General features: G+C 41.7%; 1 protein-coding gene across 8 annotated transcripts in view; it reads left to right on the forward strand.

Moving 5' to 3' along the window:
- Positions 1-27,675, forward strand: part of TNIK (TRAF2 and NCK interacting kinase) — a 414,613-nt gene that overhangs the window by 227,479 nt on the left and 159,459 nt on the right. For all 8 annotated transcript variants that reach the window (XM_007464722.1, XM_007464716.1, XM_007464717.1 and 5 more), the window contains exon 3: positions 15,897-15,953. In XM_007464722.1, the coding sequence (XP_007464784.1) occupies positions 15,897-15,953 (57 nt within the window). The remainder of the gene's footprint in view (positions 1-15,896; positions 15,954-27,675) is intronic.

The raw sequence follows: 27,675 nt of genomic DNA on the forward strand, positions 1-27,675 counted from the left end.
TTCTTTATAAAATGCATGAAAAGTTAAAAGAGATTTGCCTAGAGCCTTATTGAAAAATTGGAAACTGATCAAATTCTGAATAGAATGTATGTACTGTTACCTTTCAGCTCCACTGCATTTACTATCTTCCGAGGATTTTTCATCGATTTTGAGTTTGTTTTCTAAAAGGTATTTTTCTCAAAGAGAAAAAGTAAATATTAAAACATGTAGAAACAGAAATACAATGTTTTAAAAAGTGTAATTCAAGCCTTTTAAGCATAGTATGTACAGTTCTTATGTAGTTTTCAATGGTCACATCTGTAAATTGTTGAATGTCCATCAATGATTAATAAATTAATACATTGTATTATTACTGGCATTAAAATACTATCATTTAATGGTTTGCTAAAATCTAAGACAGATTTTTCTGGTTAGGAGATCTTGAGATGTCACAAGTCACACTTTAATAATGAAAACTATCAGTTCAGTTATTTGCTTAAATGAGCACCATTTTGATTTTCTTACCATCCTTACTGAAGACAGAAGCCATGGATGAAATAAATCATTAATGTTGCAAATGCAAGACTGCTGGGCTAAATACCAAAGAAATGCAGATGGATACTGATATTTTGTCTAGTAGGCAAGTACCTAAGGCCCAAGGTGACAGAAATCAGGTCCTGGCGACTAGGTTTAAATTAGATTTGATATTTGAATCTTTGGCCATATGCCTACACCTATTCCACAACTGGAAATGAGGAAGAGGAGGAAGGAAAGACAATTCTTCATTCTCTTGTGCAGGTGACCTTAGCTGATTGAGGTCTTACAGGTTTAGGTGAATGTACTAGCTCCATCTTTCCACATCTGTGTCAAGGAAAGTTTATCCAGTGTCCTGTTTGGTTCAAAAGGCACAAACAACCTCATCCTTAATTTCTACCTGTAAGGTTGATCTGTTGGCTGCTGCTAGCAGGAATATAATTTGGAGATGCAGTCACCTCCACTTATATACTTTGTAATGTTTCCATACTCTTATATTATATAACTTTTCAATCCATGTTGCTAACATTTAAATAGAACAATTATATATGTTTACACAAATAAATCTTCCTAGACAAAATATACTCTGATTGTCAGGCATTTTATTTTATAGCTCTATTCTTTACCCTTTAGCGTTAGGGAGAATTTTAAATAGAATTAAAAAGGCGTAATACATTCTTGCTTGGTTTACTTTTATGCAAGGCCAATCTGAATGGAAAATATGACCTGCAAAAAATTTGCTTCTCTGAGCCTCAGTTTTCTCATTTGATGGCAGTACTTGTTCTATCAGTTGTTATGCCTCCGAATAAGAGATGCTGTGATTTTTTTATGAGAACAGAGGGACCTGCACAAGTGTTGCCACCAAGGTTGGGGATTCATTCTTACAGCCCGTATTGATTGAGTGCAGGCACTGATCTGCCACTGAAGACAGAGAGTGAACAAGACAAAGAGAAGTGTCTGCCCTCAAGACACCTCCATTCTAGAGTGAGAGCTGCCCAATGTACAAAATAAATAATAAGACATCATTTGTTCGATGACAATAAAGCAGGGGAGGAGGATATAGTAAGAGCTAGGGTGGAGCTGAATTTTCAGATAGGATGGCCAGGGAAGGACTCCTGAGGAAAGGTGACTTTTGAATCAAAATCTGAAGCAAGTAGAGCAAGAAGGAAATGTAAAGTTCCAGGGCTGGGTCGGGGGGGTCGGCGGGGGTGGGGGAGGCGGACAGCAGGAGGGCAGAACAGAACCTTTTAAGTAACACTGAAAACACTGAAATATCATCATCATTTACCCGGGCACTATACCACGAGTGTATATGTATATTAATTGAATCCTCACAACAAGCTAGCGAGCGAATAGTTTTATACCCAATTCACAGATAAGGAAACTATCCACCAAAAGTAATTCTAGACCCAGGAAGTCATACAAGGGCTCCTCCAAAGCTTTTCCTGTTAATTTCCATACTCATCTCTCAGGTGCTCCACAGCTTCTGCTCAGTTTGGTGATTTTCTCTGGGACTAGGTGAAATCCCTGCTTGAGATGAGAAGATTGGTCGAAAAGTCAGCCAGATGCTCTCCTTGTCCTTCACACAATCCCTGATCAGTCAGTCTAGGCTGGAAGCATGAAACCGTGGTGGGAGAGAAGAATTTCACTGGAGTCAGGGGAACCTCACCCTCCTTGAGAGGAAGCTACCTGACAGGTCACAGTTGCATCGCAGCTAAATTTAGCTGCAAATCAATGCACTTATTAACTAGTCAGTGACCTGCCCAGATCCTGGGGCACATCATATTTACTTAAGAGCCCTCTTTCTTTCTCAGGTGTCATCACCTTTCGCCCAGCATTATTGTTCTGGAGGGAGGGTGGAGGCTTCTGAGAGGCACATGAGCAGTTCCTTCCAGCAGCTTGTGTGCCAGGGATGGATGTGTTTGCTGACAAATTGCTGTAGTCCGTATTGACCACCACTTTGAAAGATTATAAGTATGTAAGAGCCTTCCTGCATTTGTAAAAGGCTTTCAGTTTTCAAATGTCATTTTTGTCCTCTTGCCCTCCTACCTAAAAAATGATTTGCCTTCGCTTGGAAAGCATAGTTGCTAGTGCGATCTGTGTTGCTGACACAGAAGACCTCCGTTGGCAGGAGAGAGGTTTTAGCCTTTGCAGAGATCTGGGTCCTCTGCTGTTGCATGTGGAACCATGACAATGACATAATCATTTCATACACTGTGCTGGATCCATATTTGGGATGTTTTTCTTCGGCCACTTTCAAGAAACTTGAGCTCTTTAATCCTCAATTGCCTAAAATGGGTGAATGGTGTCATTAATAGAGAATAATATTGCTCCTCTTATTCTTTCTTTTAAAAAAAAGAAATCCGCTTTCCTTATTTCTTGGAAACAGATCACTTACAACAACTGCAAGATTCCTACATCCCTTCATTTGAAGAACCTATGTCGGATAAAGGCAAATATCTTTATTCTTATATAGTTGACCTTTATATTTAAACATAAAGTTTCATCTTGAATTCTATTTTAATCAAACAAAATAATGTATTCCTGAATTGAGCTGCCGATAGTTGAAAACTATAACTAAACCCTGGAGAAGGGGGAAAGAACACACACACACTATGGAGAGTTGAGAAGATCTAACAGTTGTTGAGAAATGAAAATAGGATATTCTTTCCAAAATTAATGTAAGTAGCAAAAATTATACTTCTATGTCCAAATTTTAAATATAAACCAAATTTTATTTAGCCCCAATATTACTTTATCAGTTATGTTTTGAAATTTAGAAAATGCTGCTTCATTGGGAGACAGTGAAGATTTTAGAATTGGCCTCCTAACACACACAAAAGCCGGACGGAGAGTGGCTTCACAGGCTATTGGGTATTACCTGTGTTCTAAAAGGCCATGGATGTTGGAATTTGAGAAATATGCCCCTCATTTGTACGTACTGCTAAGCAAAGAAAGAACAGTGACACCTCCACTCTACTCTTCCCCACCTCCACTGGAGATCCCAGAGGGCAGGGCCTTATCTTTTGATCTTTGCAACCTTAGTGCCTCTGGGGACTATGACATTTACCAGAATTCAGCATTCATTGAGCACCTAGATGCAAGAGGGAAGAGATATGGGAACATATGTATATGTATAACTGATTCACTTTGTTACAAAGCAGAAACTAACACACCATTGTAAAGCAGTTATACTCCAATAAAGATGTTAAAAAAACAAAAGTCAAATTCTTTTAAATCGGGGTTTGTCAGTCTTGGCCGGGTTGACAATGGGAGCCCAATAATTCTTTGTTGGGGGTGGGAAATGTCCTGTACATTGTAGAAGGTTACCATCTCTGGCCTCTACCCACTAGATATCGGTAGCAGCACTGAACACTGGTGACCATCAAAAAATGTCTCCAGGCATCCACACATATCACCTGGGGTGGAGCTAAAATTGGCCCTTAAAAGGTGTGAGGTAAAGAGGTTTTTTTTTCTTTTAGGCTAAAGCGTAGATAACTATTCAAAATCCCCACCCTCGCCCCCCATCTATATCTACATACACATGCACGCACGCGTGCGCGCGCGCACACACACACACACACACACACACACACACACATTCTTGCAGAGTTCTTACAGAGGAGGCATTTGGTTGAGAGCACTCATTGCAGCCTTTCTTTCATGGAAATCATTATGACTCCAGTAAATTGCTCACTAAATTTCATCTGTAGCCTGCGTTCCTGTTCAGATACAACTAAAGCCTATTGAAATTGATTTTTGTGTCAGCAACAGAGCAGGGATTCAGTAAGAACATGAAAGCTTCCCTCTCATTACTAGTCTTTTTTCCCCCATATTACTTTAGATTTGGTGGGCCCTAATTATATTCCAGTGCTGCTTCTGCTGACGCTTCTTTCGTTTTAATTAAAACTTCTGGAGGTTTGAGGACACTGTGGGAGAGGGTTTATGCATCAACAGCCCTGATGAAGAGTCAAATGGGTCCCTATTTGTGTTCCTGCCGCCCCATGAATGAGGTCTGGGAACGCTGTGGTCCTTTGCCTTTGTTTTTCTCTTCACCTCGGTGCGGTCCTTTCTCTTCCCGCACAGCTCTGAGCTTCCAGACCCGCTCTTGCTGCTGTACAGACGTTCTAAGTGACCCAGATGGCACTGTGGGTGGACTGGTTTCATACTAAAGCCATAAATTAGGTGAAATGAAATGCAGTACTGTCTTTTTATTATTATTATTTATCTCTGCCCCCCCTTGCCTGTTGGTGCCTCGTGGTGCAACGCCAACCCCGCCCACTCCCGACCCCGTGGTTGTAAATCTGACCACAGGGGCAGGAGCTGTAATTGACAAACCTATGCAAGGCCTGGAAGGAAGACATCATATACCTCCTTAATCTGCACCTGGGAGGTGGGATCTACCGGAGGTCCTCAGGGAAAGACAGAGTTGCCTCGTAAAATAGTCCGTAGAGAGGGCGCTATTGATTGGAAATCTAAAAAAATGAGCTGCCCTTCCCCAAGAGGTTGGATCTGTCCTGCCTAGGGTTAGTACTCTTTCAGGAAAAGTGGGGGCAGAGATGGAGGAACTGTAGCAGGGCAGCATCTGGGCCTTGCTTCTCTCCTGTCATACCTTTCTCTTTCTCAGGTAAACCGTGAGGTTCTGAAATGCAGAATGCTAAGGTGTCCTCAGGTCTCCAGGATTACTCCACGGCCCGGTGTGGGTGTTCACACTTGGGAAAGAACAAAAGTGAAAACTTCTTGAGCAAAATACTCACATCGGACCAAGTGGCTTATTCCTCCAGTCCCCATACCGCGAGCCATTCTTACAGTCTCTCTTCCTGCCCCTCTTAAGTAGGCATTTCCCCCAGTTCTATCAGGCTTCTCTCCCAGATTAAGCCGTGATGGGTCACTGGAGTCTCTCTTCTCTGTGGTTGGAGGCAGCTTACAGGGTCCACTAGTCGTAGAAACTTCATGATTCCCAGTGTGATTTAGCACCTACTCTTTGTGAGATGCTGTCCTTGACGATGTCAGAGGATTAAACAGACACAAGGCAGAGTGCTCTGAGGAGCTTTCATTTTCGATTCTAGCGTGTAGAAGCCATGCCTGATGGACTTAAGGTCCAATGGCCTTAGAGACTCAGGAGGAAAGAGAAATTGGTCCCCATAGCGTTCACATGGGTTATTTATTGTAAGCTGTTGAGCACTGTATACATTGTCACATTTAACCTTTTACGAACAGCATCAAGAACAGCCCATCTTTGTATCTTAAGGGGATTCCTAGTGTTTCTACCATACTGTACCCATGTGTTCTAAAACACCTGTGCCTGACTCTCAGATTTCATAGAGCACTAAAATCTCACCCTGCCACCCCAATGAAAAACAAAAATAACTATTGGGAACCAACATAGGGTTGTTTACTTTTACTTTAAAAAAAAATTGAGAACGTGTAATTAATGGACATTTTAATGCCCCAAATCCGAAGAAGCCTGCTTAAGTTGAATACTTGTGGCTTTCTGGAAAACTTTGTCATGAGGTTCTTATTTTTCTCCTTTTACTGAAGTTGGGTAAAGACTTCTTCCTAGACTGGTGTCCAGGAACCGAGGCTTTTAAATGCCATGCATATCCCCACATGTCGCCTGGACTTGGGGGACAGGGAAGGCTGTCGTGCTGGGTGGGAAGAGGTAGAATATTGGGGAGGCCAGGGAGCTGGCCGCATGCAAATATTCTCTCCCCAGCCTTTGAACCCTCATATCTAGGGGGCTTTATCCTCCCAGAAGTTAATGTACAAAAGCCACAAATGATTGTGGTAATTCTGTGGCATAAATTAGGTGAGAGCCAGTAAGATCTGTTTTGTGCTCCTTTGGGGGGTTGAGAGAGGAGGTTATTGGGCAATGTGTTCTTGGCTTATGGCCATAGCCAAGAGACTGGTTCTGCTACTTTTTTGAGCTCTCATCACCCCACACCCTGTCTGCTCGTCACTGCTGTCACTTCAGCTGTGTACGCCTTTCCTCGGTACAGGCATCAGGCTCCCTGCCACAGAATCTGCATACATTAACTATTGTCTGCTAAAACTTGTGACTGTTTGATTTTTTTCTTTTAATCATCCATTTTGATTTTTATAAACTGAGCCAAACTGGCAGCCATGAAGACAGAGGAATGCTAGTTTCTAACAAAGAAAAATGAGACACAGTCTTTCCTTCCCTGCCCTGTGTCTGTGAGCAAGGCTCAATTCTCAGTTGGCCCAGCCCCGAACAATCTTGAAAACAATCCATTTTCTGCTTCTCAGAGGTGCCAAGCAGAGGAATTCACAGTGAGTGGTGTTGAGATGGAGAGCTGTTGCTTGGGAACTGTCCTGTATCGCTACCTTGCTTCATCTTTGCCACAGTCTGGGAGCAGTGAGGGCTGGATCACAGCTCTGTCTGCGTGGGCAGGAGGATTTTTTAAGCCTCAGATGAATGGCACGTGCAGGCCAAGGAAAAATAGAGGCCCCGTTAACCTGGAGAGACTCTAGAAGCAGACGCCGTGCCAAGCATATTCTGTGAACATTCTTGTTCCTTGATCATACGGATTTACAAAGTCTTTTCATAAAGTTGTCTTGTCTGCCTCTTTGCCTCAAGACATGTTGTACCGAAGAATGGTAGCATTCCTGAAGATGTTCAGATAGATAGCTTAACTATGCTTTAATCTTAACTGTGAGTGGAAAATCAGAGTTCATCTTCACTCTCAGAGGGAAAGCTAAGACCAATATCTAGTTTCTCTGTGATCTCTGCAGAGGGGAAGTAAATTGGCCTCTCTGTAGAGTTTAAGGGAACTTCATCCACTAAAATCATCTTCTAATTTATTTAAGAGTGAAATGATTGTAATCCCTACTTACAACCCCACCTCATCTGCTCCTGTACACTTTGTGGCTGGATAAAAATGTGTGTGTGTGTGTGTGTGTGTGTGTTGGCGGGGGGAGGGGAGGGGAATGGAAGAAACTGATGTGGACATATGGATGGTATTGACCAAGAACCTGAATACGACCCTCAAAGGTCACTTCATTCAGTCCATTATTTCGCAAATGTTTATTGAATCCCTGCTGTGTCAAGCACTCTGGAAAACATGGGGGTAAATATATATCCCATCCATCCCCAAGTCTTGTTGATTTGACCTCCTGGATATCTCTGGACTCTCTCTACCTCTCACCTTCTCGGTTATTTCCATCCTAGTCCAAGTTGCCATTAGCTCGCAAATGAATTACCAAGCAGTACTGTGTTATTCTTCCATTATCTTTTCTAGTTTCCTCTATTCCCTGTCCTGCATCCAAAGTGATTTTTTCACAATGAAAACTTGATGACCCTACATTCTTTCTTCAAACCCTTCAGTGGCTGCCCATTGGTCTTAAGGTAAAGATAGAACTCCTCAGAGTGGCCTGTGAGGCCCTGCACGGACTCACTAGACAGGTACTGTCTACTCCAGCCATCCTGGCCTGCTTTCAGTTACTCAGATGCTCAAGCAACTACACCACAGGACTTTTGAATATGCTGTTCCCTTTATCTGGAATATATTTCCCAATGCTTGACCTAGTTTTTTCTATTCATCCTTTAGGTCAGAGCTTTTCTAAAAACTTCCACGCCATAGTAAGAAATATTATTTTACATTAACACTGAGAATACAGATAGGTAGGTAGGTAGGTAGGTAGGTAGGAATATATAAGGATGATAGATAAATAGATGGATGAGTCTTTGATTGAGTTCCCTAGGAAACAGATTCTCAGGGCAGAGATGTGTTTGTAGGAAGTGTTTTGGGAGGTACTCTCAGGATCAACACCAATAAGAGAGTGAAGACAGATTTGGGCAGAGGAAGGAGCTGACGACAGTTTCAAAGCCCCAGGCAATCCCCCAAAAAAGGAGCTCTGGAGCTGGGATGGCCCTTCAAAGTTTTCCACTTTGACATAAATGGTGTAGGCTTTTGTATTCCTACATCAACCAATCATTGAATGTTTGCTGCCACCGGGTCAGGGGTATTACCTTAGGCAAGGAGCATGACCTTGGGTCCAACTGCTCTCTTTGACTAAGGGTATTTCCTGAAGAAAGATTCAGAGTAGCCCAGTCCTGAAGGAGGGAGCTGGGGAGCACACCACAGCATCCACTGCAGTCAATTCCTTATGATGCTTGGATCCATCTGCTTTGCATAATAAGTTCTGGAAACACTTCCTCTGGGATTCTGGCTGGTCTCTTTTCCCAGGCAAAGTTGTGGGGAGAAAGCCCCCACCATTACATATTGTCTAATGGTTGTACCTGTTGCTCATCATATCCCTCCTCTGCTACCCATTTTAATCTCCCCCACCTTGTTTAGCATCTTTGCTGGTCTATATGGCAATCTTGTTGGGGTGACGCACATATTTATTCCTGAGAAGTCCAAGCTCCTGCTCAACACGCCTTTCTCAGGCTTGACTGCTGCTGTTGTCCATTTACCAAAAAAAAAAAAATGGGTAGAATATAAAAAGACTCTTATCTTCTGCAGCCTGAGGGTAGAAAAAGCTGAGGACCAGATCCTGGAATTAATTGTTAGGGTAAAGGAAAAGTTGAATCCTCAATTCAAGCCTGATTGGGAAGGAATGATCTCTGAAACTTGGAATGGAGACATCCAAGTTGATGCACTTAAAAGCTTGAAACCTCTCATCCCTGGAGTCCTCTGCATGTACAGAAGTGATGTTCCCATCCTTTTTTTTTCTTTTGGCTATGCCGTGAGGCATGCAGGATCTTAGTTCCCTGACCAGGGATTGAACCTGTGCCCCCTGCATTGGGAGCACAGAGTCTTAACCACCGGACCACCAGGGGAGTACCGATGTTCCCATCTTGATTGAAGATACTGCACAGACCTTGGAATTTAACCTGATCTCCCTTATGATTTTCACACATTGCCTTCAGCTGATCAATCACTGTAGCTTTCCACTGTCTTTCGCTAGTAGTCTCAGCAAAAGCCATCTGATTCTACTTTTTTAAACTACTGTTTCCTCAGGACATCGCAAAAGTCCGAAATATTGGACTCACCAGTGTGTTCCCTGGCACCTGTATCCTACTTCGGTTCCCCACTAGTGAACGTGTTGTCAGTGACACTGCTAGAGCATGCCAGGGGCTATCAGTGAGCCACCTGCCACCAGTGATGGGAGTCTTATTGACAGCTACTCTGAGAGCCTGTCTCCTCAGGCCATTCCTGGTACCAATTGTCTTAGATGGAGCTTCCCCAGGAACAGATCCTGAGATGATTTATATGTAGGAATTTTACTGGGGAGTGTAGGGTCTACACCTCTGAAGAAAGTAGCATTGTGTAGAGGAAGACGTTTAACTGCAATACAGTCCCAACAAAGACCTCACCCATCCCGAGGAGAGGTCAGGAGCTAAGCGGGCTCTTCAGAATTGCCCAACTCTAAGACTAAAGGCCTGAGCCTTTATACTTCTGTATCAACCATAAATTGGATTTGGCTGTCTCCAGGACGGAACATGACCTTGGGCTGAGGGCAATTCCCAGAAAGGGCCTTGGTTGAGACCTCTCAGATACTTCAGTCTTGAAAGGAGAATCGGGTGGTACTCTGCAGTATCAGTGATAGATAGGTGATCGATGTAACCGTAACAGTTGATCCGTGAAACAACAGCTGCCATTATTACATGTTCTACACTGTGATTTTTTTTTTTTTTCTATTTCATTTGATTTCTTTTCGTGGTTCTTACGGTGCACATTTTGAAAATCACTGTATTGGATTACGATCAGTAGGTTAGTGTAGGATGCTGTGAAAACACACAGGTAAGGGCATTTGCTTGCAATCAGGAAATTGAAGAACTCTTCCTCAATAAAGGTGAGATCAAATCTAAGCTAAGCACAAAGAGCTAGAAACACTCTACCTGTGTGAGTCCTTGGATAAGGAGGAATGGAGATGGTGGGTGGAGTGTCTGCATTTTCCACAACCCTGGTTTGCTCATGTGCTCCGCTGGGAACAAATGTATTTCGGTGACCTAGAAATGAAAGGACTCTCTTCCAGACTTGCCTCAAGCTAGCAGTTCTAAAGCCATCTTGCTGTTCCTTAGAAAATAACAGCAATAGCAGAGCCCAGGCTTGCATGGCTATTTCAGACAAAACCATTGTTTTTCTCTTGTACTTATTTTAGGGAGTAGGTAAAGGGGCAACATAGTCTCTTGGTATCTGTGGTGAACTGGGGGGTCAGGGCTGGGTATTTGTTCCAGGACCCCACTTGGATACCAAAATCTGTGGATGCTCAAGTCCTTTATATAAAATAGCATAGTATTTGCATATAACCTATACACATTCTCCCATATAGTTTAAATCATCTCTAGATTACTTATAATACCTCATACAATGTAAATGCTATGTAAATAGCTGCTGGCATGCAAAGGTTTTGCTTTTTGGAACTTTCCAGAATTTTTTTCCCTGAGTATTTTCTGTCTGAGTTGGGTTGAATGTATGAATGTGGAACCTGTGGATACAGAGGACTAAAGGTACTATAATCCTTGAAGGTACTATAATCCTGAAACGTGAGGTAGAAGACAAAAAAGAAGGGGAACAGAGTGTGTGTGTAAATCTGTCTAAGCACTGGAATGGAGTGCGCCCGCCTGTTGTCCAACCCCAGCTCACGTGCCTGATGCACAGTGAGACCAAACAGATCAAAATGTCAAGAGTTTGAGCAGAGAAGGGTTTATTGCAGGGGCCCAACAAGGAGAATGGGTGGTTCGTGTTCAAAAGACCCAAACTCGCCGATGGCTTTCAGGCAAGTGTTTTTAAAGACAGTGTTAGAGGAGAGGGTCATAGGATATGTGACCAGCTTGTGGACCTTCTTCTGATGAGTTCCTGGTGAGGTTACAGGGTGGTGTTTCTGAAACTTAACCTTCTGGTTCCAACCAGTCTGGGGTCTGCATGCTTGTGGTCAGCATGTAGTCACCATCCTCCACTTGGGTGGGGGTCTTAGTTTCCAGAGAACAACTCAAAGGTATGCATCAGATTATTATCTATCCTCCTCTGGGAGGAACTAGGTGTCCCATGACTCTATTGTCCTAATCATTAACTTCTTGACCCTGCTCTTTGGAACTCAGGGAAGGCCTGGGAGAACAAAGCCTTTTTCTACAAACAAGAAACGGGAGACACAAAGGGGCTTTTGTACCCAGGAGGGCCCCACAGGGTCCTGCTTAGTTTCAATCCCCTCTTTTCTTTGATACTCCTCAGTCTTGAGTAAAACTAGAAAGGGAATAAAGTTTTGGATAGAGAGCTTAATCATAAACTCGGCAGAGGAACTCTGGTTTAGCGACACTCAACTTCACACCAGCCGAGTGACCCCACAGCCTCTGCTTTCCCTGATTTGATTTGATGGGATTTTTTCTTCCTTTCTTTCAGAGGGCCTTTTTATGCTTGAAGTCATGATTGAGGCTTTGGGTCCCACTGGAATACCAATTTTGTTTTTCTAGATTTAGTCTGTTATTTTTGTTATTGTTGGTTGTTTCAGTAGAAAAAAAATCTTACTTCATTCTTTTATTAAGAAATGACTCAGCAATTGCAATGTGATGGGATATTTTTCCATAATTTTCGTGGATAAAAAATTTTAACTCTTTGTCTCCTTTAAAGTTTCTTTTCCCCCAGAATTTCATTTTTACTCCTTGGTTGACTATGTAGTTTAGATCCAAACTAGGGTCTATGATTATATTTTTAATTTCTCCTTAAGTGGAAATAAGTTAAAATTAGGAGTAGTATTGAATTTTCACCTCAAAATTCTCTTGCAATAATAACATCCTCCCCATTGCCCTCAAATAAAAAAAAAAAATTAAATCCTACATGAAACAGAGATGAATGGCTCATGTTTAATTCAAGTTAAGTGAAGTATGAAAAGGTTTGTTTAAAAAAATTGTTTAAATTTCAGTGATAAGAATTTCTAATTCATGGGCAATTGGGATTGACATGTATACACTGATGTGTATAAAATTGATGACTAATAAGAACCTGCTATATAAAAATACAAATAAAATAAAATAAGAATTTCTAATTCAGGAGCTGGAAGGTAGAACTGGAACAGGTGAGAAAGTGTCCTGGGTTTAGGTCCCCATTAGCTGTGAGATATTGGCCTCATCTCTAAAAGAAGGATTAGATTAGGCACCTTAGGGGTTACTCCTACTCAATTTATTTGTGACTTTATGAAGTCGCTTTAAACACTGTCTGAACAATGATGTGCCGCGGGTTTCTAGTGATCTTTAGGTCAGCTGATTCCTAGCCATTCCCTCAAAGTCTGTCTTCATCTGGATTCTAATTTGGTTTGGCATTCTCTAGTGATGGAAAAGGCAACTCACGCTGGGCAGCCTCCTTTGTGGCTCCCCCATCAAAGGTTGACAGCTCAGCAGCCTTCCTGTTCCAGAGCACAGGACGCCTTTGCTTGGGACTGAGCTGAGGCTGCTAATTGTTCCACCTCCAGGATCTCATTTAAGCCCAAACTGCCATCCCAAAGGTGTATTATTCAGTCATCTGTCAGACCCATTGAGAATGGTTATTTCAGCTTGGAAGGGAAATTTAAAATGGAGAAATAGGTTGTTTTCTTTCTAGTGTTATGTTATAAGCAGTTGCTAAAAGGTTCAGAAACGTCACAGCTATTTAATTTATTTATTTCAAACCAAGAGCTGCTCAGTGCCCAATGCCATTTACATTTGAAATGTAAAGTGGATTGTATCCTGTCCATTCCCTCCCTGGCTGCTGATGGAAAGAACTAGGTGTTGACATGTCCTTGTAACAAATTATTCGCTCAAAGGAGATTCCCTGTCACTTAAGGAGTTAAAAATAGAGTGTAACATTTCTCAAACTGTGTTGGCTGAGGTGACTTCAGGAGTTCCCTGGGGCAGTTAGGAGGCTGCTCAAACCCCTGCTTGAACAAGGAGGTTGGATGCCTTTCAAGATTTTTGGTGGGAAAAGGTTCTGCTGCAAATGGAACCAGAGGGGAAGCACAGGAGAGAGGGAAGGAGACCAGCGAGGTGTGGGGGGATTAATGGTCCTTTGGGCTCAGTGCTGTAGTAGAAACATGGAATGTTCATTACTAGCACAGAGGCCAGGGGTGAATCTACAAAGTGAGTAAGCTTACTGGGGAGTTGGGAGTGAAGGGCATTCCAGGCCAAGAAAACACACCATCAGGGAGACAAGAAACAATGCAATACCTTTAGAGAACGCAGTTTAGTGTCGGGGACCACAGCATAAGAGCAGGTAGGAGCCCACCAAGGTGGCGTGGCAGACAGGGGGTCAGTTTTTAGAGGTCCCTGCAAGACATACCCAGGTGTTCCCCTTTCCTGTACATGGCACCATTAAAAGAATTTCAAGGTGAATCAGCTGTGTGACATCAGCCAGACCCTCTGTATTTGTCTGCAGTCCCCTACACTCCTTTAGTGCTTTAATAGAGAAATAACCATTGTTTAAGGTATGATTTGTGGCCCTTACTTTAAAGGCTTTCTATTCTCGAAGAGAAGCTAATGACTCCTTTGTTAAGGTCACCATTACAGCATCGCAGACTTAACTGGGACCTGGACAACCCTGGAGGTCAGTCAGTGTCTTATCAACAGAGGGCACTGTTTATACTTCACCTTTGTGGGAGATTGACCCAGGCTCTGCAGGAAGTTAGTATTGCTGGCCCCTGGGTACTAACTGGCAGTAATATTACTCTCCCCACTCAGTCATTGTGAAAACTAAATTTCCGACTAATTTTCCTTGGGGTGGAAAGGCGGGGGGGGGTTGTTAACAGTGACACCTACTCCCCCCCACCTCCGACCACTGAGCCCAGGCTCCCCACGTTTTGCAGATGAGGAAACCAGGGTCCAGATGGGTTATATAACTTGCTCTCAGTGAACCAGCTGGTCACGGGCAGAACCAGGCGTCTGGAATTCCGGTCCAGGGCTCTTGGTGTGGTAATGCTTCAGCCCCCTCCCTCAATTTCTTGAAAGTTCAAGTATGCCTGTGACCCTATTAGGTTACTGATTCAATGTCGTCTTCTTTTGTGCTCTTTTCTGAGTGAGGAGGAAAGGGAGGGAGCAGAATGGAGGTTGAAAGGTGAAGGAAGCATTATCAGAATCAGGTAGATCCATACACAAAGCTGAGATATACGAGAAGAAAAGGGGCAGGCAGCACCAAAGCTATCTCCTCCAACTTCAAGTGGACATGACTCCGCTATCTGCTGTTGTTGTTCATCCGTAAACATGCCACCCCATCTACGGGCTAGGCACCCACTACTCCAGGCACTGGAAATACAATGATGAGACACAGTCCCTTCCTTCATGAAACATATAACTTAAGAGGGAAGACGACACTTAAAATTAATCACAAGACAGGACTATAAATAATTATAGCCAGCATCTGCTGACAGCTATTCTGTGCCAGGTAGTGTCAAGCACTTTATATACATTATCTCATTCAATCCTCCTTGCAATACTACGAGTTAGGTACTATCATTATTTCCATTTTTCAGACGTGGAAACTGAGGCCTAGAAGGTTAAGGGATTTGCCTAAGGTCATGCGGCTGGGATTTGAATCCAGCTGATCTTGGAAGGTATATTATACTGCATAATAGCAATGGTAGGTAAAGTGTATTGTAGAAGCCACACAGAAAATGCATTTAGAAGTAATGGATATTGACCATCTTTGCTACTGTCTGAGAGTCAGATGTAGACTTTATGTTTCTCAAGGAGCAAGTGCAGAGAAAGCTCCTCTTTGGGGTTGCCCCCTCACCACACCCTGTTCTCTTCCAGTTCCTTGTGGTTGCTGCTTCACTGTGGTTGCAAAGACCAGGGATGCCTACTCTGGGGAAGCATTTCCTTATGCTCGATACTGTCTCTTTGATCACAAATTCGGGTTGATGGCTATCTGTTTTGTTTTAGGCCCCCTTTTAAGATGAAGATAAATTAATAGTCTGAAGTGAAGAGTAGCAGAATCATATCCATTTGAGACTGTTACAAGGTATTTTAATAATGAAGGAAACTAAAGTTTCTGCACATACCGAGTGTTTTCCAACCGAGGAGATGCTTATGTCTCCTCCACGCAGATCTAGCTCCCCTTCCATGTAAATCCTCCTCTCACTCAACCCCTTATCTAACACCTTGAAGAGGAGGTAAAACCAAATAATTCGACATTGTTTCTTTTATTTAGCTTGACAACCACTGTGAAAACAAACCCAACAGACAAAGTGATGGAGATGTTTTACAAAATAAACATTAAATAGAGGTTGATCTTCAAAGCATTTAAGATTTCTGTGTGTGTGTGTGTGCCTGTCTGTCTGTCTGTCTTCCCCATTGGCACTCTGTAACATTGATCTATGTAATTGTTCTTTACAGTTGAAATCTAATGCTAATATTGCTTATCAGAACTGAATTATTTAAAAAATTTTTTTTACAGGGTCGTCATGTCAAAACAGGCCAACTTGCAGCCATCAAGGTTATGGATGTCACAGGGGTAATGTATCATTATCTTGCCGTCTCGAACTTATATATTTGTAACAGAGAAGTTAGTGATAGAGAAAAATCATTTTTTGGAAATAGAATTTTTTTAGACATCCAAGACCTTTCCCCACTTGTGCTTAACATAAAAATTAAGAGTATTCAGCAGCTGACCGAGATGACCATGGGTAAATCATTCTAATTAAATTAGATACCTACACACTGCCTTATGTAGTCAGAGTGAAGAACATGTGTGCCAATAATTTACATAAACACAGCCAAGGACATTTGCAGATGAAGACAGAACAAGGATTTGAAGGTATTAAGAGAATAATACTGAGATTACACAGAAGAGGTGGGTCTTAACAGTTTTCCCCAAAGTCCACCTAACACTGGAGTAGACAAGAGTTTGGATAACTCTAAAATCCTAGTAGGATGTGTAAAGTGAATATTTTCCTCCCCCAAATGTTATAGACCAAATAATCACAATAACTACAAATACTTATTACTATAGAGAAACACTGAAACAAAATTTCTGGCCTGGACGATCAAAAGCAATCTAAGGAATAGACTTTATTTTAAATACAATCTTATGCTTTCAATCCTTTTTGCTAGGTCTACTTAAAATATTTTAATGCCTTTTCTAGAGTACAGAGCAAAAATCAGACCTGAAAGGCCTTATTGGAAATCAAAAGCATGTTAATGATTTTCTATTGTCCCCAGGGATTTTTCTAAGATGTCTGTCAGCTGTACACAAAAGCTAAAAGACCAAAGTCTTCCGTTTGGCCCAGAAGTGGATTATTTAATGTAAAGAGATGTAGAATGAATGGGTCACACAAAGGTATCAAGAACCAGTATACAAATAAGAAAAACACACAGTATGTCCGTAGGTCAGACTTCGGTCCGTACCTTCTCTGGTCCAGTTTGCTACCTTTGATAAGTATACATTATATGCTACATTATTAACCATGATACTAATCTCACTAATTTTCATTTATACCACACATTGTACTGTCTTCCTTTCCTTACTTATTATTTATCTGAATTCCTTTTTAAGTTCTATGCATTTTAAAAATTATATGCATTTTTTAACAAGAAAAAATTTTGTTCCCATATGTTTAGAAGAACTTAGATAAAGCAGTCCTTCCTTTTATTTGTCCTAAATGCATTCAAATTTCAGAGCTTGCAAACCAGTTTAAATATTTCATCCCAATTAGTTTATGAATTCACCTGGCCTTTACTGAGTAAGAAAATACATGTAGATTATATTAATAAGGTTTAGGTTCTGCCACTTGCAAGAGAAAACTCAAAATAACAGAGGCTTAAGTATGATGGAAGTGTTACGCTCTCTCATGTTAAAGGAGTCTAGGGGCGACAGTCCAGGGATGTGTAACAGCAATGTGATAGAGTAGGCGGGTGTTTTTATCTTTCTGCTCCATCATTCTGACACATGGCTTCCACACTTAAGGTCAGTTCTGTGATTTAAGGTAACTGTTGGATTTCCATTGATCACATTCTTTGGCAGGCAAAAAAAGGGCAGTGCGGGGGACTGGGGGGGAGGGGGTGGGAGAAGAGGGTACAGAAGACAGCCCCTTCCAGTGAAATTTTTTCTACTCGCATACAACGTTTCTATTTACTTCTGCAGTCATTGGCTACCTAGCTGCAAGGAAGCTGGGAAATGTGGTCTTTCATTCTGTCCAGTTAATTTGGGTTCTATTATTTGTCAGGAATGAAGAGAGGATGGATACTTGTATTGTTAATTAGCAGGGTCTGACACAAAAATCAAGATCAGATACTATCAGTCTCTACATAGGAACCCATTAGAAATGTGTAAATCTTTTACAAAGCTCCCAGCACAAAACAAATCAGAATTTATTTTGCAATTCTGCTGAAGTCATACTACTGTATTTTCCTTGAATTGAATAGGCTCTCCACATAATGTGACGCACTTGGCAGTTGAACAACTAATGGATGTGGATGGAGCCCAAGACATTAATTCTGTAAAGTTCTGTTGTGTGGGTCTGCAGACTACAGTTGAGTTCCACTGACGTCATTAATCTCAGTGTACAAAGCTGTATATTGATGCACAAAGTATGACTTGAGAGCATTGAGTATCACTTTTTCTGGTTCTGTTTGTGAGATTTTAAATTGTTCAAAGAATCATTTACTATTTCTAGACCACCTTGCTTGGAATCAAAAAAGTTACACAGCAATTTATCCCAGAGTATGTATTTTCAGTTTAAGCAGTGTCAGTTAGCCTCTCTAAACTGGGTTTCACAAGGCAACTGAGACCTACAGAAAACGATTTAGAGTCTATTTTCTCAATTCTCCCCAGCATGGTACAGAGCTAGCACCATTTTCAATGCATAGGAGAGTCAATCCATTGCTTACAATGGATGCCTTATAGTATTTAGGCTTAATTTTCTCGGGGGAACCTCTGTTGAAAGGGCTGGATAGTTCCTTGATTTTAGGCACATCATTGACCATTATGTAACCACTGACCCCTAACAAAGGCAAACATGGATACACATCAGGAAATGGTTTTCTTATTTCCCATGGTGTATGATCCAGCATCAAATGACTTTTGTATCACCCCCTTACACATCACAGTCAACATAAAATTTCCTTTGTGAAACTCATGTGGTGTCCTCAGAAAACAATCTATTTCATTTTGTCATGTTGTCTTTTGTGTATTATGGAACGCTGCAAAAGCTTCTTACCAATTATTAGAATTGTGCTCATTATAGCTGCTCTGAGATGAATTCTCAAAGGTCATCTTTGTTAATTGTTTGCAGTGATCTACTGTGAAGTTACTACAGTTTATCGTAATGAATTTGATAAAACTATAAGCTTGAAATCAATTTTTAAATTATTGATTTCTTTCTATACCGTTTCCTGTTTTAAAAGAAAATAACCATAGAGAAAACTGGATATAATGCTTATGTTCTTCTGTTTTACAGCTGAGACACTCCCAAATTTGCTAATATGTGCTTCAGTATTAGGGCTTAAACTCAGACTCAGTCTTTGAAGTTCTTTTAGTTTCTGAAACAATTATGAGAATTTCTACATTTTGTCGCTTTCTGGGGATTTCTTCCCAGCTGGATTTGTGTACTTTAATCATCTAAACAAAATTGGGCCCTCTCAGGTAGTGTTCCTCAAGGTGGACGACCAGCATTTACGGACTGTCAGCACCCCTGGGGTGTTCATCAGAAAGGCAGATTCCTGGGCTTGCTGCAGAATTTCTGGGTGGAAGAACCTGCCTTTTCTCCAAGCTCCTCAAGGAGCTTCATGCACACCAAAGTCAGAGGAACACTTTTCTAGGGACTTGTATTTACTGCTTTCTGGCTACCAAGTATGAAGAGACCATGATTCTTTGATAATCCTGCAAATAATACCCATGTTCATTTAAACCAAAATTCCTGATGTAAACTAGTCCCTTTACAATGATACCTTGAAGCCCATGTAGGACTTAATAAGATAATAACTTACTGTCATAGACTTTCATCTTTACAATGACTGGTTGTGATCATTACTCAGGACACTTTGGCTTGTAGTACCAAAGCCCCACTCAGACTAGATGAAGCTGAAAACAGAATTTATTGTCTTGTGTATATTTTTTAAAAAAAGAAAAGGCTCAGCAAGATCTAGGAAGTCACATGACTGATTGGGAATTTTGTATCTCTCCATCTCTGGGCTCTGCTTTCTTTCTACCAGCAGCTCCAGGCTCATGTTCTAATTACTTCATTACCCTCAGTCCCAGCAAGAGTGCCAGTGTGAACATCAGTGGCCCAGCTTGGGTCACCTCACTATCTGACAACCAAACCCTGTTTCTCTCCAGCCACATCTGGGTTGGGTGCCTGGCCCTGGAACCTACCACAGCGACAGAGAGTTGGAAAGGATTCCTCAAATAAAAAACTAAGAACTGTTAAAGCAAAGGGTAGGGTAGATGCTGGGCAGGGAAAAACAAGAGAATTCAATGTATTACTGTAAGATCAAATCATTTTAGTAGATGTATTTAAAACTGACTTAGTCCTTAGGTAAAGTGCCTCTGTAGTTACATTTTTTATATTTCAGCCTGAAATAATAATAATGGTAGCTAACATTGATGGAGTGATTATTATGTGCCAGAACTCTTTACAATACTTTCTGTATATTGACTCACTGAATGCCCTTAACAACCACCAGACTCCATTATTAGTTCCATTATAGAGATGAGAAAACCAGGCATATTAAGTATCTTGCTCAATGTAACATGTAAATGGTGGAGTGAATATTTCAACCTGAGTATTTTAACTCTACTTTTTAAGTCCACCCTGTTTCTCACACTGCCATAGGTCTTCATTTAGCATAGAAGGATATTTAGTGTTTAATATTTATTTGATAAACATTTACTAAACACCTACTTTATGACAGACACTTGAAATTCAAAAATGACAAAGTGGTTCTTTGCCTGAAGGGGAGCTGACAATAGTACAACTTTGCTCTAAATATTTGTAAGTAAAGCTAATCCATTTTATAATAAAGTCGTACAAGTCATAAATAATGTTACATATAAAGTTTGATGTGACAGTGACGGGTAGTAATTAAGCCCAGGAGGAAAATCAGATGAGAACGTTCCTGGCCAAGAAAACAATCTGTGCCAAGGCATGGAGGCTGACAGAGGTGGAACATGTTCTGGAAACTATCACATAGTTTAGTTTTAGTATAAAAAATGTGCTGAGGAGAGAGTGTTACAAGGGGAATCTGGACAAGTTAGGGTCAGGTCATGAGGGAATTGGATGCTGTGGCAAGGATATTACAAGGTTTTCAAACTTTTTAATTTTCCCAATAGAACCCTGAAAGCAAAGAGTCCTAAGCAAAAACCCATTAGATAGAAAAGATACAAGGTGGGTTGTTTTTTACAAGGGGCAGGAGGCTGTCAGTCCCGGCCCCGTCCTCACACCACTGCTAGAGCCAGTGTGGAAGCCAGAAGTTAAATAGCAAAGTAACAGGATGGGATTTGCCTACTAGAAGGATCCATCTTAAGCCCTGCTTGATTGAGTTTCTATTTCTGTCTCACTTACTGAATTCCTGTAGGTGAAGTTTTCAGCCAGTCTCCATACCTCTTTGAAGAGTAAGGAAGCAGCCTTCTCCCAGTAGTTTCTGGTAGAGTGCTTTGCCCAGAGTTAACGGGCTCATTGAATGTTTGCTGAAATTGGACCAAAGGAAAAAAAAATCTTTTCACCTTCCGTTACTGGGAGAAATCAGGGGACATGCTGCTCCAGGCACATTTGATGCCTCCTTCCCAAAGGGAGGGCAATTCAGTGGAATGATTGGTAGCATAGAAGGTAATATTAGTAACAGTAATAACAACAACAACAGCCAGAGTCAAAAATAAAGATGGCTCGGGCTTCCCTGGTGGCGCAGTGGTTGAGAGTCTGCCTGCTGATGCAGGGGACACGGGTTCGTGCCCCGGTCCGGGAAGATCCCACGCGCCGCAGAGCAGCTGGGCCTGTGAGCCATGGCCGCTGAGCCTGCGCATCCGGAGCCTGTGCTCCGCAACGGGAGAGGCCACAACAGTGAGAGGCCCGCGTATCGCCAAAAATAAAAAAAAATTAAAAAATAAAGATGGCTATCATTGATTGCTTATATGTGCCAAGCATTGTTCTTAGTACTTAATACAATATACACGAACTCATTTAACCCTTGAAACAATTCCCATTAGAGGAGCAGTGCTAATAATATCCATTTTACAAATGAGGAATGAATTGAAAGCAAAAAATCCTGAATAACTTGCCCAAGCGCCACAGACGGTAAATAGCAGAGTTGGAATTCGAATCCAGCCAGTCAGGGTGTGCCCACCTTCCCCACGGCCCTGTTATAAGAATGAGAGACGGGAGTTGGGAGTTGGGGGGCATCACCAGAGCATGGCCTTCAGATTCAGATAGAGCTGGGTTCACACCCACTCCTCTCCTTACTGCCCTTGGGCAAATTTTTTAACTTTTCTGAATCTCATTTTTCTTATCTGTTAGATGGGAATACAAACATCGCAAACTTGTTTTGAGACTAAAATTATATAATGTCTAGTGCTTGGTACATAGCAGTTCCTCACTAAATATTAGTCCTGGTAAGAGACAGTGAATGCCTGCATGGGGCAGGCAATAGGAATGAGGAGAGGATGTTATAATGTGCATTGGACTTCTGTAGCTGGGGATGGTAGCCTGTGCTATGAACCACGTGCCGTACATGCCATATGTGGGTTAGTTCATTGTCAATATATGTAAATAGTTTGACTCAGCCCTGTCTTCACTACCTCAGTTACAAAGTTATTAGTCTTACCCTGAACAACAGGTAACTGTCAAAATGACTTAGTGTAGCGCAAGATCCAGGAGAGAAAGTGGGGCTGGATTCCAGAAGCTGAAGACTGAAATCACAATAATTCATTTATTCATTCACTTAAGAATGAATGAATGTGCTGTGCTCTGGGGTGATAGCGGTGAATAAGACAGACACAGGCGCTATCTTCTGGAATCTTACATTCCAGTGTCAGTGAAAGACGTTTAACAAACAGTTGAACAGTTATTTGACATTCTGATTAACTTTCAAGGACTATACAGAGAGTATTAAGGGAGAATTTAAGAAGGAAACTGACCTATCTAGGTGGCCAGTACGTTCATTTCCTGATTAAGTAACAACTACATGAGATCAGAGGATGGGTAGATATTGGTGAGGTTGGTAGGGCCTGAGAGGGGTGTTCCCAGCTGTGGAAGCTTGACTCTCAGCAAAGCCTGGGAATCCCCACCCCAGGCTCTAACGCTGCAGAGACCCTTCTAGACACCTCTTTGGGACTTTTCAAGTAGGTAAAGTTAGCAGAAGGACCGGTCAGATAAAGCACATGATGAGAACTTTTTTTTTTTTTGCGATACGCTGGCCTCTCACTGTTGTGGCCTCTCTGTTGCGGAGCACAGGCTCCGGACGCGCAGGCTCAGCGGCCATGGCTCACGGGCCCAGCCGCTCCGCGGCATGTGGGTTCTTCCCGGACCGGGGCACGAACCCGCGTCCCCTCCATCGACAGGCGGACTCTCAACCACTGCGCCACCAGGGAAGCCCTGAGAGCTTTTAACAGAGAAAAGATAAACAGATTTTTTTTTTTTTGTCTCCATAATACCCTCCACCTTTGGGGCTATTTCCAGTGTCTCAATTCTGTGTGTTGTACAGCACGTAGAACTTGGAAAGCTTCTAAGTTCTAAAAATGGACAAGCTGAGCTGCTTACTCCACGCACACTTCAGCATTTCTCCTTACATACTGATTACACCCCTTTTGGTGGCTTATGCGTGTCTGGGTCTCTGCACATGTGCATGTGTGCTGAATGGGTGGCCTTGTAGTATGTGTATGCATGCATGCTCCAGAGATTGCTTAAGAGCGAAAAATGGACCTGGGGACTCCTGTCTATACCCCACACTAATGAAGGTGAACACTTAGGTGCACTAGTCGTTAGAAGTGTTTTTCCATTGTGATGGTTTGTTTTTAGTAGTGCCTTTCATTTGTGTACCTCAAAGTATTTGATCAAAACTACAATTTGTTCTTTTATCCCCCTAGTGGAATTGAGATGCATGAAGGTAAGGAGATTGGCCCACAGAGGTTGGGGTGCCTGGAATCATTAAGCAGGCCATTCAAATCCAGATTTGTTACCAAGTTCCTCAATCGTGGACGGTGGGGGTCTCCTTTCGTAGATCCGTGCTCTCCTTTGCATGCCAGCACATCTTTCCCATCTCACATTTAGGTCCCTCTTTTGACTTTACTTGGTTCCCTCTTGTTGAGCTCTTTTGAGGCTTGACCTCCTCATCAACACGTTGGCTTTCTGAATGACGGGAAGCTCACCTTTACTTTTCCTTTTATGAAGAGTCCTCTCTTTCTCGTTTAAAGCCTGCTGACTTTAATGAGCCCAGAACAGGAACTGTGCATTATCCATCTTGGTACCTCCTGCAGAGCCTGCTGACCTAGGACCTGGCACATAGTAGATGCTATACAAAATGATATTATATTTGTAAAAACAAGAGACCAGAGAAAATATAAAGACTAGAAAGCCAGATGAAGAAAAAACAGATCCAAATTACAAGGCACAGGGAATTTGATAGTTTTTTTTTTTCCGGTAACCAAAGAAAAAAGGGAAGACATTATCATTTACACTGTTAATACCATCAGAAAAGAAGACCCATTCCGATTCCCGTGGGCTGTTACCTGAATTGTAGGTGGAGGATTCTTGAGGATGTAAGCCATCTCATTTATTTATTTATTTTAATTTTATTGAAATATAGTTGATTTACAATATTGTGTTAATTTCTGCTGTTCTGGAAAGTGATTCAGTTTTATATATATATATATATATATATATATACACACACACACACACATTATATATTTTTTCATGTTCTTTTCCATTTTGGTTTATCACAGGATATTGAATACAGTTCCTTGTGCAAGTAGGACAAGTGGGACCTTGTTGTTTATCCATCCTCTATATAATAGTTTACATCTGCTAATTCCAGACTCCCCAGACTCCCAACCCTCCCCCCCCCCCGCCCCACAGGTCTGTTCTCTGTGCCTGTGACTGTTTCTCTTTCTTAGATAGGTTCATTTGTATCATATTTTAGATGCCACGTATAAGCAATATTTGTCTTTCTCTTTCTGACTTCACTTGGTATGATGATCTCTAGGTCCATCCATGTTGCTGCAAAAGCTATCTCATTTATCATAGATTTTAAATGAATGACAACCTTCCTAGGGTTAAAACCGATTTTTAAAATTCATAGTCCTCTTGGGAGTCATACATGAGTGCAGGCTTGGGTGTGAGAAGGATGCATGTCACCCTCGTGTTGTCTGCTTCTCTAAGGGATTCTACTTCCTACTAAAGAGAGAGCAGGTTAGCCTAGTGGTAGAGGAGAGCACTGCAAACTCTCACTCATCTGAGTTTACCCTACTTTTGACACTTCCTGTCTCTCTTAGCCCAGGCATGTTGCTTAACCTCCCCTTATTCCACATGTATAAATATGGATAATATTACTTCTCTCATACATTTAGTGTGAGAAGGAAATATAGTTATTTATAAAGCATTTGAGGGACTTCCCTGGTGGCGCAGTGGTTAAGAATCCTCCTGCCAATGCAGGGGACTTGGCTTCCATCCCTGGTCCGGGAAGATCCCCCATGCTGCGGAGCAACTAAGCCTGTGCTCCACAGTTACTGAGCCTGCGCCTCTAGAGCCCTCAAGGCACAGCTACTAAGCCTGCGCACCACAGCTACTGAAGCCCGCGCGCCTAAGAGCCCGAGCTTTGCAACAAGAGAAGCCACCGCAATGAGAAGCCCGCGCACCGCAACAAAGAGTAGCCCCCGCTCGCTGCAACTAGAGAAAAGCCCGCCGGCATCGATGAAGACCCAACACAGCCGTAAATAATAAAATAAAGCATTTGAGAGCAATATGTAGAACACGGTGTTTAGTGCACATTGTTACTATGACGACATCTCTTGTAGACATTTTTCATTTTCTCTCCACGGCACCAACGATTCCCATAGGAGACAATATGCCCTACCCTGTCCAGCTACAGGACCTTGGTAATCACTGTTTCTCTGCCAGGAAACCAGCCCCTCCTCAGTCACATCACATTATACTTTTTCTGTCCCCTAACTGGGTAACCTCCTGCATGGCTTTTAAAATTCAGCTCATACTTGGATTTATCAGCTCTCTCCCCTCATGCCCCTAATTACATCAGCTACCCATACCTCTCAACTTAGTAATTTTGCATGTATCTATATCATTCTTTGATTTCCATTTGTGTTCCCCACGAGACTATAGTAAGTTTCATCGTGGAAGAGCTTGAATGTTTTATGTCTATTGTTGTATTACACTCGGCCTTCTGTATTCGCCCTGTTAGTTGAATCTGAGGATGTGTAACCCACGGATATGGCAGGCCGGGTGTGCTATGCTACTTTACATAAGGGACTTAAACATCTGTGGATTTTGGTATCCATGGAGGATCCTGGAACCAATCCCTTATGGATACTGAGGGATGACTGTATTATATTGTTATTTAGCATTGTACCTGGGATGGAGTAGCAGATAAATATTTATTGAATGAATCCATTTAGTTTAGGGTTAACATATACAGCAAATCCAAGTGCTGCTTGCAGTATGCTGTGGCAAAGACCCAAGTTCTATCAGTGCTGCAATGAAGAAATATGGGCTTGGGCAACTCGTTGAATCATGCTAGACCTGTTTCCTTAGATCTGTAAATATATAGTTTGCAGGTGCTTACCCACCCTGAGATAATTTTAGAGGATCCATACATGCTTAAGTCTCATTTAATGTTTCATATATTTTAATATTTAATAAACTGATTTTTTTTAAAAAGCCCTCAAACTCAGTGTTATATACCAACTTTGAACACACTAGAAAATTGCAGCTTCTCAAGGGGGAGTGAGGGTGGGGGAGGGATGGATTGGGAGTTTGGGATTAGCAGATGCAAACTATTATATATAGGACGGATAAACAACAAGGTCCTACTGTATAGCACAGGAAACTCTATTCAATATCCAGTGATAAACCATAATGGAAAAGAATATGAAAAAAATATGTACATATATATATAACTGAATCACTTTGCTGTACAGCAGAAATTAGCACAACATTACAGTCAACTGTACTTCAATAAAATAAATGAAAGCTGTGACAAAGTGAGAGAGAGGCATGGACATATATACACTACCAGACGTAAGGTAGATAGCTAGTGGGAAGCAGCCGCATAGCACAGGGAGATCAGCTCGGTGCTTTGTGACCACCTAGAGGGGTGGGATAGGGAGTGTGGGAGGGAGACGCAAGAGGGAGGGGATATGGGGATGTACGTATGCATATAGTTGATTCACTTTATTATACAGCAGAAACTAACACAACATTGTAAAGCAATTATACTCCAATAAAGATGTGAAAAAAAAAATAAATAAAAATTTTAAAAAATAAAATAAATTTAAAAATAAAAGAAAACAGCAACTTTTCAATTTGTAATCTGGGTTACTCCATTCGTGTGCAGAATGTCATTCAGTATGAATTTTCCACTGAAATTTTAAGGCATGCTTTTTAAGAGTAATTGTTACCACTTACAGTTACCTATCTGAGGAAATGTAGATTTCTCTATCCTTTGGAACCAAAACAAAACTGAAAATTAACAAGATATTGAAGCTGATATGTGACTTTTTCTTTCAAAAATTCTAAATTTGTCTTCACTAAAATAGCCCCTTTGTTGTCATTGTTGTCATTTATATCTAGATATTACATAGTTTAATTTTTTTAAGAGTTTAGTCATCCTTTGTTTCTTTATTTTTTATTTTTATTTTTTTTTGCGGTACGCGGGCCTCTCATTGTCGTCGCCTCTCCTGTTGCGGAGCACAGGCTCCGGACGCGCAGGCTCAGCGGCCATGGCTCACGGGCCCAGCCGCTCCGCGGCATGTGGGATCTTCCCGGACCGGGGCACGAACCCGCGTCCCCTCCATCGGCAGGCGGACTCCCAACCACTGCGCCACCAGGGAAGCCCTGTTTCTTTTTTTTAAACTATTTATTTTATGTTGGAGTATAGTTGATAAACAATGTTGTGTTAGTTTTGAGTGTACAGCAAAGTGATACAGTTATAAATATACAAGTATCTATTCTTTTTCAAATTCTTTTCCCATTTAGGTTGTTACATAATATTGAGTAGAGTTCCCTGTGCCC

This window comes from Lipotes vexillifer, unplaced genomic scaffold, assembly GCF_000442215.2.
Source record: "Lipotes vexillifer unplaced genomic scaffold, Lipotes_vexillifer_v1.1 scaffold37, whole genome shotgun sequence".
Lineage (NCBI taxonomy): Eukaryota > Metazoa > Chordata > Mammalia > Artiodactyla > Lipotidae > Lipotes > Lipotes vexillifer.